Raw genomic sequence first — 11,828 nt, 5'->3', positions numbered from 1 at the left:
GCTCCGGCGGAGACCGCTCGCCACGGTCGACTCAAGTCCACTCCGGTGGCCCGCTCCGGCGGAGACCGCTCGCCACGGTCGACTCAAACCCACTCCGGTGGCCCGCTCCGGCGGAGACCGCTCGCCACGGTCGACTCAAGCCAGATCCGGGAGGTGGTGCATGCTCCCTGAGCGATCCGAGGTCTGTGTAGCCGCTTAGCTTGGTTCCGCACCCTAAGCCTACACCTTCGTCGCCCTGTGGAGAGCACTCTAGAGCCTGAACCTGGCAACCGATGTACTGGCCTCAGGGGTCCGGAGCACCCGCTCTTTGAATGAGCATACCGACGCAATCAAGTTTGCGTGGAAACACATCTCGTTAGTGGCCCCACCCGCGGGTTCGTGCCTCTCCCGAGGTGGGCCCGGGGGTCACTGTCGGTACCCCAGGACTGGGGTACCCCCTCTTGCTGCGTCTAGGCAAGAGCCTTGTAGTTATCCTTAACTACGTTCAGCAGCCGGACCCCTGCGGTCCGGAGCCCTGCTCACCCAACAGCGGTCCCGGACCCGTCCCCTGGTTGGGAAAGGTCCGGGAGCACCACGTGTCCCGGGAAAAGCTGGCGGTCAGCCCGAACGGCTGGAAGCTCCGGACCTCCCGAAGAGGACCGGATCCCCAGGGAATCCCGGACCCCCCATGGGGTCCGGGACCCCCTGTATAGTAACCGGACCCCTCTCCAAGGAAAGGAACCGTCACCCCGCCTCGGGGTGGTCCGAGGCTACCACGTGTCAACAGGCCCAGACACGTATATAAGGCCGCTTGGTCTCCTTATTAAGGCTCACCTACCGCGGCATTCATTACGATAGGAGGACGTCCGCATTAATGTAGCAGAAGCCGAGGCGATACTTTGACCAGGGGACACTATTGATCGCGTATTACCAAGATAGTGGAGCTGCTGGCGCCGCCCACGCCGCGCCTGCCAGTCTGCCATAACAGATGGATACGACGGCTCGGCTTCACCCATTATGACGCCTACATAATAGCCTCCACAGGCCACGCCGCAAGCTACGCTCCCCCAACGGACACCTTGGTGACGGGACAAGAGAAGACCACTGTAGCGCTAGCAGGGCGTGGGAGCGTATCGGAGGAAAGATTCGTAACCATTGTACCCATCTAAATACTCTGCGTAGTATGCTGTGCAGTCACGTTGGGCCCACTTGTCGGGGCCCCAACGTCCTATGTATCCGCCCCCTTGGTCTATAAAAGGGGGCGCCCGCTAGAAGGAAAACTCAGGCTGGGTGAGAGCCAAGGCCCGGCAGAGGATAGACTCATACACAACAGAGATCAAAACTTCTCCCAGTGGACGTAGGGTATTACGCTCCGGCGGCCCGAACCACTCTAGATCGTGTGTTCTTGTGTGCTTATCTCAGAGCTAGATCAGCCCAATCGCCTAGTACCTTCCTGAGCACTCCCTCTCTGGGAATAGGCGGGTGCATTCCGCCACCCGGCTGTGGGTACCCTTGAAATCCCACGGCCAAATGTCGTGGTGCTGCAAACACGGCCGGGTGGCGGAAGGCACCCGCCCTAGTCCGGAGGGTGTGTACTCGGGGGTTAGCTAGTCCCAGTTAGATCTCACTTAAGAACACGATGAACACAGCAAGATTTAGAGTGGTTCGGGCCGCCGGAGCGTAATACCCTACGTCCACTGTGTGTTGTATTGCCTTCCCACGAGAGTGAGCGAGCTCACCAGGGCTGGTGTGTGTGGAGAGCTTGAAGTCTATAGTGCGCAGCGAGCGCCTCCCTTTTATATCTCAAGGGAGGCGCGTACATGGCTGTTGGGTCCCCGACAAGTGGGCCCAACGGTGTAGTATAAATTAACATACTGTTCATACATCATGGCGTCGCAGGCAGCGGGGATCTCTCTTCTGGAATCTCTTGCCTGCTCCTGGTGTCCCTCGTTCATCATGTCCAGGCGTCGTCTTGTCGGGACGATGCCAGACGTAGCTAGTGGCGTCGCCTGCCATGTAGCTGAACGGCTGTGTAGGGGGCGACGTAGGCGGCGTGATGGAAAAGTGCCGTGCCGTCGTATCCATTTAATGCTGCAGACGGACTCTGCGCGGGCGCGGCACAGGCGGCCGCACTGTGCACCTTGGTAATACGCGGTGCACAGTGAGGCCTGACAAAGGCTGTCCCGCGTGCCGCGGTGACAGAGCACGCCTCAACCACCGCATTAAATGTGGTGGGTGGGCGAGTCTCCTTGCGGAGGACTCGCGCACGAGCCCACACCCGCGCCTCGGGGGCACGTGGCGGCTCTGGACCCCCACACGGTAGGGGGGGGTCCGGATGGCGCAGGAGGTCCCGGACCCCTATGGGGGGTCCGAGGCCTCGGCTGTCAACTCGGAGCTTCCCTTCCTTAGAGACACGTGGCGTCTCCGGACCCATCCCCAGGCGGGGAACGGGTCCGGGGCCGTTGGCCTGGTGAGGAAAAAGCCTAACCGGTGGGGCCTGGCTACTCCGTCCTTACGCGTAGTTACGGATAACCACGCGGGTCCTGTCTTGCTGCAGTAAGAGTGGGTATCTCTGCTTCAGGGTACCGACAATATTCGAATTCGATTCGGTCTGGAAGGGTTTTTATCCGTCCGTATCCGATTCCGAGTATTCAATATCCGTAACTGATCCGTATCCGAATACTCAAAAGTTACATTTTTATGATGTCGACATCCATTGCAATTTTATTCGGCAAAAACTAGCACTATCCATATTCAACTCTGTATTCGAATAAAAATATAAAAAAATACGATATCAGTAATATCCGTCCGTATCCGATTCGTTTATCTCCCTAGTGCTGCCACTCATCCATGTCAGAAGCAGTTGCATGCCTGTCACGATTAAATTCAGAGGACACCGTTGAATAATCACCCAAACCATCAGTCTCGCATTCATGATTCATGCAGGTCATCCAAATCACTGCTTGGCCTTCCCTCCGGTCACATTGGACACCATCTCCCTAAGGAACCTGGCCGACTTGGTCACCGGCGAGTTGGCGGCCATGAGGTTGTACAGCATCGTCTCCACCTCGCCGATCGTCGGTCGCTTCTTCAGCCGCGACACGACCCTGAACTCCTGCCCCACCGGCGCGCCGCCGTCGTTCTCCACCATGAGCACCCAGCTCTCGCCGCCGAACCGCCCGCCGTCGACGCACCGGAGCAGCACGCCCCTCTTCTTGCTCAGCAGGCCCCGGACCTCCAGCCCCGTGAAGGAGTACACCACGTCGAAGGACCCCAGGAAGCCCCTCGCCCCGGCGCCGAACGCTTCCCCCTCCTCCTCGTCGAAGCTCCACGCCGGGTTGAACAGGACCACCGGCTTGGGGTCCACTGCGGCGGCGGAGGCCTTCACCAGCTCCACCTGCGCTGGCACCGGGGCCAGGAACACCGCGGCGTCGCAGACGCTCAGCGCGCCCGGCGCCTCCGAGCCCAGCTGCGCGTGCGCCGTCGTCGAGTCCCCCGAGTTCTCGAACTCCCTCAGCGCCACCGCCAGCGCCTCGGCCGAAGGCCAGACGAGCAGCAGCCTCGCCGGCGCGCCCTTCCTCGACACGCCCGCGCTGCCCGAGAACACGTCGAGCGCGAGGCGCGCGAGGGAGGCCGGCGAGTCGTCGACGACGGGGATCTCGGCGCGGAGCCGGGGCTGCCGCTGCCTCTTGAGCTTCTTGGGCGGGACCGAGTTGCCGAGCGGCTTCCGCAGCGCCGCGGCGAGGCAGGACCGCGCCTGCGCGACGGCGTCCTCCCTCGACGACGGCGGCGAGGGCGCGGCGTCCGACGGCGGGGACGACGCCGACGAGTGGACGCGCAGCGTCGGCCGCGGCGGCTCGCTGCGGAAGGTGAGGGAGCGACGGAGATGGGTCCCTCGCGGTGGCGCGGAGAGCGACGGGCGCGGCGGGAGAGGGGGCTTGAGCGCGACCTCGGAGGGAGGAAGGTTCAGGAGGTTGTTCAGGGCCATTGGCGCGGGAAGCGTCGGTGCGAGAGGAAGATAATGTTATCTACTAGTTGGCGCATTTTCTTTTTGGAGCAGTTTCTCCGTCGGATCAAACTCCAACCGTTCACAGGTTTGTCTTCTACCTCCCCTTACGAACGAAGCAATGCACAGCGTGATGGTCCTGAACTTGGCATTCGTCCCGGATCTGGAAATGCCACATGCTTCGGACAGGAAACGAAGCAATGCACAGAGAAATAGCAGGTCTATCCCTCTTTGTCAGTCTAAGCAGAATAACTAGCACATATAAGTGAGCAGCTAATGGGGCTGTGGTCAAACCACTGGAACGTACGAGGGCAGCAGATCATCATCACACACAGATCCACAATTCCTGAAGATTGTTGCACATGCAGAGCAAATAATATGCAAAGCAGTGGAGCAATCCGCAGGCCACAAAAGCATAGCCCCCTCTCCAAGGAAATCTAAAAATCATACAACCAATAGTTTCTTTTCTGTATCAAGGATTGAAGAAGTTGCCAGAGCAAATAAGTAAACAGGCATACTTGCATCACCCTTCCCAAAGTCACATATGACAGTAAGGTGACTGACAAACATCAACACAAATGGCAATACGCTGCGTTTTCTGATCACATATGTACAAATTGTTCGTTCAAGTTACTCTCGGAAGTCGGAAACAACATAAACAAAAATGTAATCTGAGCTGCTCCACGAATATTGAACTTCTGGATTCAAGCCATACTGGTGGTTTTAACAGTCCATTCAAATGGGGGAAAAAAGAAACTGGATTCCATCATCTAAGCAAACCCAAGGGTGAGATGCTAGCGCATATAGACAGCTACCCTTCCAAAATAGAAAACTTCATACAAGAATTTAGTAGTCCATATAAAATTCTCAAATCTCAATGGCCAGCTCAAGTAATATGGAACCACAACTAGAACAGAGCAACATCCAGCACTTCTTTGTTCAGGAAAAAAAATCCAACGCTTCTAACTTCCAATGACCCTGCATCCTTACGTCTTTTCTCAAACATGCTGTAACTCAACCACAAAATACAGTGATGTTACCCCGCTCTCAAAAGTGACACCAGTCCACCTTCTCTAACTTCATATTTTTGTTACTGTTCTCAAATTGGCTACCTAGTTCATTCGCCCCCCCCCCCCCCCCCCCCCCCCCCCGGGGTTGAACTCGGCTAACCAAACCATTAGCATGCCAAGAACTCATGAATGGCAATGACAACTATCTTCTGGTTTCTCCTAAATACCAAGAAGCCATCCTTCTCTTCTTACACACCATAAAAACCCCGTGCAAGGATTTTCAGTGTCCAGCACTCCAGCTCTATTACTATGTCACCACAGATTATGTCAACAGCTACCACAGTGATTTTAAGGCAGCAATTCCCATGTACACCGAACATGTATCTTGCAAAAGTTTTCAATCACGTTATATAACTCATCTACAAGTTTCGGTAGCTTCTACCAACACGTAAGAAACAGTCCCCTTGATATGCTAATTTGACATCTACCATTAGTGTTCGCCTGTAGTGGCTAATTTGTTCATCTTAGCAGCAGCAATCAAATGACCAGCTCGCAAATCGAGCACAGAAAACCATAATCGGTCGAACCAAATCATCAAATTCATCAATTGCACCTCAAGTTTTATTCGCTGAATGCCTGGTTACCAGTACACAATCAAGTACCGCACCCACACCTTTACTATACCTCTAGAACCAGGTATCGTCCCGGACGGGGTGCGCTCCTCGCGCTCAGAACACGATCCGGAATTGCGGCGCGCCCTCCCCGGCCGCCGGCACCAGCTCCCAGCGGCACGGCTCGAGGTCGTCGGAGACGGGGCAATACCCCGCGAGCGTGACGGCGGCGCCTGACTCCGCCGCGGACCCGAACTCGAAGACCGTCGCGTCCGCCGCCTGCCGCTGCCGCCGGACCTCCACCGCCCCCTGCGCCCCGGAAGCCGCCGCCTCCGAGCCCCCGGCCCCGGAGGCCGCAGCGGCCTGCTGGCCCGGCTGCTCCGGCGGGCCACCGCCGCCGCGTCGCCCTCCTCCCCTCCACCACGAGAAGAGCCCCATCGCGAGAGGGAGAGACGTGGAAAACGAGATTGGGTTAGGGTTGCGCGTCTCGTCAGCGACGGACCTCGGGCCCGTTTGGTTTGAGAGAGACGTGAGAACCAAGAAAAGTGGGCCGGGCCGTGAAGATCCTGATGGTTTGGACCGCCACGGTCGGCCCATTTACCAGCGTGTTCCAGGATCTTTTTTCTTTTTTATATTTAAAAAAAATTAAAATTTCAAAAATATATGTCCGTTTTCAAAAATTTCAAAAATATACCCCGGTCGCCCTCCCATAAGGCGACAGGCCCAATGTGTAATTTTTTTTTCAAATTTACAACGAAGTCCCTGGAGAAAAAAAACAAGCCCTGTCGCCCGGCCCGCGGGCGACCGCCGCTGGGCCCGGCCCACAGTCGCGGCAGGGGGGCTGTCGCCCCCCCCCCCCGGGCGACCGGGGTCTCCCCCCTTATAAAAGCCCCAGCCCTCCCCTTCCCTCCTCATTTGAGCCCGAAAATTCCACCAAAAATCCAGAAAAAAAAAGAGAGGAGTGAGGAGAAGGAAAGCGGCGAAGCCCTGCCGGATTCAGCACTTGTGATCTGCAGGTTAGTACATTTAGTTTAAATATTGTTATATTTAAGTACTACGTATTTAAATATGAGTAATTTAATTTAATTAGTGCTATAGTAGATCCATTTAAGTAGGAGTTCAATGATACTTTAGTTTGTAGTTACGTAGTAGTAAATTAGTTTAGAAAATTAGTTCTACGCATTTATTATTACAATTGCAGTGCTATTAGAGACATGTTTATAAATTAATTATGATTTAGAATAGAATTTGGCATATGCAGTATAGAATTCGAGAGTCATCACGTAGTTATGAATACTTATACGTTATAGTTGAATTCCATACTTAGTTTTTACGGATTATTGAATAAGGTAGTGAAGTAAAGAGTATAACTCGATAAGTATTATGTGATATACAGATATGTCGAGCAAAATGCAGTTTCAAGTATTTTATGGTGAATACAATATTATGTATGGGCCAAATGGAGTAGATCTTTCTGCCTTTAAGCGCACATCTAGCGGCATAGATAAACCTCTGGAAAGGAGTTTTGGTTCCATATGTAAGTGGCTGCAGTGTGGGTTCCATGTTGATCCGTTGACACATGTGATCACTGTCCAGTCTCTTGTTAATTGGGAGGTAGAAAGTGAATTATGGGAATTAATGATGATACACAGCACTGATGACTGGCAGAAGTACGTACATGCAAGCAGCTCTAGAGCGTGGGTGGCCTCTGGCCATTCTTATTCAAATCCGGGATAAGACACAAAATGAAATCCAACATTGTGCAGATCAAGGAACTCCGAGTATTCGAAGAGAGACCAATTATGTTGAGCAAGATGAGTCAGAAGAGACAGAGAACCAAAACATGGGACCACAGGGCCTTGCTGATGAGGGAGAGAGGATACATAGCATTGTGGACGAGATGGAGGCAGAAGACCAAACCGCAATAGAGATGGAAGAATATGAGGACTTATCTGATGACGAGCAGTACTCATTGCCAAAAGAGTGGAAAGAGCATGGTTTTGGCAGTCATATCGCAGAAGATGTACGAAATCAGGAGTGGGAGTACAGAGGGAATGAGGTAGTGCAAGGTGCAACATATCCAAACATTGAAGCCGTAAAAGATGTTGTGAGACTATGGGCAATCTCATTGAAACGAGAATTCAGAGTCGTGAAGTCTGGCAGTAAAGAATATGAGGTGAAGTGTGTGAATGCTGGATGTCCATGGCGAGTACATGCATTCAAGGGAAAATGGAAGTCAAACTGGAAATGTTCCATTGTCACAGAGCACACTTGTTTGCTGTCAGAAGTTATTCCCTCGCATCGCAATATATCATGCGACTTTGTTGCAAAGCAAATGTATGGGTTTATTATGGACAACCTAAATTATGAGCCAAAAATGATTATTCGACACATTGAGCAGATTTACCAGTACACCATCAGTTATTTAAAGGCATGGCGGGCTAAACAAAGGGTGTTCGAGATGCGGTTCGGCACATACGAGGCATCATATGATAACCTACCTCGTATGTTATCCCAGGTTGCTGCTAGAAATCCTGGAAGCTTTTATGACACATACCTTTTACCAGCCGTGACTAGGGGACAAACAATTATGCAACGAGCCTTCTTTTGCATAGGTGCTTCTGTTAGAGCATTTCAGTTTTGTCTTCCGGTGATCTGCATTGATGGCACATTTTTGACTGGAAGGTATAAAGGTCAGATACTCACCGCAATCGGTGTAGATTGTAACAACCAAATTGTTCCGCTCGCATTCGCATTTGTTGAGAATGAGAACATAGACAATTGGTATTGGTTCCTTGAACGAGTGAAGAATCATGTTGTTGCTGCACGTCCAGATGTGTGCCTTATTAGTGATATGCATGCAGGTATCCTGCAATCAATACTGAAATTGCAATGTGGAACTGCGACAACGCCTCCATTATGGCCTGATGTCCAAAACAGGTGGTGCATTAGGCATATGGGTGCAAACTTCTATGAACACTTGAAGAACAAGGATCTTAAGAACCTGTTTAAGAGGTTGTGCACCCAAAATCAACAGAGAAAATTCAATGCATTATGGCAGATGCTTGATCAGTTGAGTGCAGAGCTAGTGAAGGTAAGGGCATCAGGAGCAGGCACGAGTCAGGCTGCAGAGGCTAGGGATTCAATTGAGAAGCCATTTTCACACTGGATTCGAGGTGCACCTAAAGAGAAATGGTCATTCCTTTATGATACCAACGGAATACGGTATGATATTCAGACAACGAACCAAGCAGAGTGTTTCAATATGGTTATGCGTTCTTGTCGTGCCTTTCTACTTGTGGGAATTGTTGAGTTCATCATGTATGGGTGCATGAAGTATTTCAGAGAGCGTTACACGGCTGCAAGCATAAACATCAGCAACCCCCAAATTCAGTTTTGCAAAAGAGTGACACAATATATGCAAGAGAAGATTGAAAAGGCAAAACTGCACCGCGTCATATCCACAGGTACAATGGAGCATAGATTTGAGGTTCTATGTAAGGATAGAAGTGGTCGTGGTATCCGTAGAGATAGAGTGGTACAGGAGAGTTTGATTACAGTTGATGGCAAAGCATTCTGTTCCTGCATGAAGCCTAAGTTATTGCATATGCCATGCTCCCATCTCATTGCGGCATGTGCAGAGTCTGCGTTACAGCCAGGACTATTTGTTTCACCGTACTTCAGCAAGGAAGCAGCTGTATCCACATGGGGACATGAGGTATACGGGATTGGAATTGTGGGGCCTTTCACTCAGGATAATGAGAATAAGATGTTTATTCCTGATCCAGCCACTAAGAAAGGCAAAGGCCGCCGTCAGACACGTCGTATTCGGAATGGTATGGACGAGTCGGAAGCAAGCAAGGCACAAAAACGTTGCAGCCAATGTGGATCATTGAGTCACAACTACAAGAAGTGTCCTCAGAATGCACTTCATGATGCTGCTGACGTCGGTCCTTCCGGAAATCCCAGAGATGGAGCACCTCCTACGTTCAGACGAGCATCGGCGAGAATTGCTCGTGGAAGGCATTCGGTGTCATGATCCACAATTGTATTTCATTATTTGTAATATGTAGTAATGAAATATGGCAGGTATGTAATGAAGTATTATTGTATTTATGTGTCTAGTTTGTATGAAATATATATTTAGCTATGTGTTCTCATATATTTTTGAATGCAGGTATGGAGATGGACTCCTTACTAGACCCAGTGATCGACTCGAGCCACAGGTCTTACTTTGCAGCTGTTGAGCACCGAGCCCTAGAGGTGCTACGTCCTCGTCCACCCGGCGAGGCGATCTCTATACACAACGATTGGTGTGACCGGTATGTAATGAAATATTATTGTTTATGACTTATGTATTCGCCGGTATTCCTTTGTTTCGACATTTTTTGTTTTTTTGTAGGTTACGTGAGGGCGGCCTACTGACTCTGAGCCGTCTTGTCGAGGTTGGGCCTATTCAGCTCGACCGATCCCTCCTGACGGCGCTCGTTGACAGATGGAGGCCGGAGACACACACGTTCCACCTCCCGTGTGGGGAGATGACTCCTACGCTGCAGGACGTGGCCTACCTCCTCGGCCTCCCTATCGTCGGGGAGGCTGTAGGTCCGCGTGTGGTGGCGGCCTCATGGAAGGATGAGCTGGAGGCCCATTTTGCACTGGTTGACCACGTGGATGAAGCAGGTCCGATCAACCCGCACCCGCGAGCAGCAGGTCCTTCGAAGACCTGGTTCCTACAGTTTACAGTACGTATTCATTCCAAATATAAATTTAATTGTTACAATTCACATGTTCCATTGATAGTTGAAACTATTTATCTTAATTGTTTATGCAGCCTGCCCTTTTGGCTGTGGATGTCGACGAGTACAGTGTGACCAGATCGCTGGAGCGTACCTACTTTGGTTGTTTGGTTACATCATGTTCAACAACACTCATGGCAACTCGGTCGATAGGATTCTCCTTCCGTATGCACGGGAGATTGCGGATGGGGACGAGGACGTACCGCCCTACAGCTGGGGTGAGGCGGTACTTGCAGCCACTTACCGTGGACTCTGCGATGGGTGCATGAAGACACATGGGAACGCTATCCTGTCAGGGTGCCCACTACTGCTACAGCTTTGGTCGTACGAGAGGCTAGCCGTTGGTCGCTCCTTGGTCAGCCACGAGCCTTACCACGGGGGCATGTACGGCGACGAGGAGGACGAGAGGCCCACTATGGGAACTATCTGGATCTGGCGTCAGGTATGTTCGCAACAAACCTAATTTTGTTATTTATTGTTACATGATGTATTAGCGCACTTTTAATTTTACTTATTCGGAATGCAGAGGTCCTGGGCACATGCGCGGGTTAAACGCGCATATCCTGAGTTTGTTTCGGAGCTCGACATGCTGACGCCCGAGGACGTTGTCTGGGAGCCTTACAGCCCAGAGGCTGTGGCTACCCGTGCACCAGCAGGCCTGTCTTCGCACTGCTCCGCGAATGCGAGCCTGTGGCTTACTTCCGCCGTCCTGGTTTATGACATCGCAGTTGAGGCATATTGCCCCTGGAGAGTCAGGAGACAGTTTGGGCAGCGCCAGGAGTTTCCGGTGCCCACCGCGTTGGAGCGTGTCAGTCGCCAGGACCACAGGTAATTATGAATGAACTTGGCTCATACATTCGTGTCGATTCTAACGATTCTTCGTGGTCCACTTTGTAGGTTGTCAAGGAGTGGCTTGCCGTGCTCTGATGATTGGCTCACCAAGATCCAGCCGTGGGTGGACCAATGGGAACAGGCAGACGAGCACTTGGTCCATCCAACAGGACCACACACAGATAGCTCCTTTAGGGCTTACCTCACCTGGTACTTACCCCGGACTCGGGCTCGTCTGGTTTTTGTTGACACTCACCCGCAGCCACACCAGGCGAGGCCTCAGGATGGCTATGCCCGGCACCACGTGGAGGCACTAGCTGGCGCGGTGAGTCTCTTGATCATATTTGCATATATATAATCATATTCATAAGATAATTCATGTGTTTGTAACTTTACTGAATTGATGCAGTTTCGCCTTTGCAACATGATGGAGACGGACTGCTCGACTTACCTGACGAGGGTACGTGCCGGATCCCCAATGACCCAGTTTGAGCAGATAGAGGCATGGTCGAGGCAGCGTGATCAGTTGCGTCAGGTAACGCACAACTTCGGAAGCCGTGTGTAGTACGAAGACAGCCACGGGTCGTCTCAGGCG

General features: G+C 52.1%; 2 protein-coding genes across 2 annotated transcripts; both read right to left on the bottom strand.

Moving 5' to 3' along the window:
* Positions 1-2,579: 2,579 nt before the first annotated feature.
* On the bottom strand, positions 2,580-5,115 carry LOC120665021. Its single transcript, XM_039944437.1, has one exon. The coding sequence runs from the start codon at positions 3,965-3,967 to the stop codon at positions 2,936-2,938; it is 1,032 nt and encodes a 343-aa protein (XP_039800371.1). The 5' UTR covers positions 3,968-5,115; the 3' UTR covers positions 2,580-2,935.
* A 454-nt stretch (positions 5,116-5,569) lies between these two features.
* On the bottom strand, positions 5,570-6,085 carry LOC120665020. Its single transcript, XM_039944436.1, has one exon. The coding sequence runs from the start codon at positions 6,042-6,044 to the stop codon at positions 5,724-5,726; it is 321 nt and encodes a 106-aa protein (XP_039800370.1). The 5' UTR covers positions 6,045-6,085; the 3' UTR covers positions 5,570-5,723.
* Positions 6,086-11,828: the final 5,743 nt, after the last annotated feature.

Source organism: Panicum virgatum, chromosome 3N (genome assembly GCF_016808335.1).
Source record: "Panicum virgatum strain AP13 chromosome 3N, P.virgatum_v5, whole genome shotgun sequence".
In the NCBI taxonomy this organism is placed as follows: domain Eukaryota; kingdom Viridiplantae; phylum Streptophyta; class Magnoliopsida; order Poales; family Poaceae; genus Panicum; species Panicum virgatum.
This window is presented reverse-complemented; position numbering and strand designations above follow the sequence as displayed.

Bases quoted from the DNA above. Each gene is read 5' to 3' on its own strand.
- LOC120665020 (XM_039944436.1), bottom strand. From the start codon at position 6,044: ATGGGGCTCTTCTCGTGGTGGAGGGGAGGAGGGCGACGCGGCGGCGGT.
- LOC120665021 (XM_039944437.1), bottom strand. From the start codon at position 3,967: ATGGCCCTGAACAACCTCCTGAACCTTCCTCCCTCCGAGGTCGCGCTC.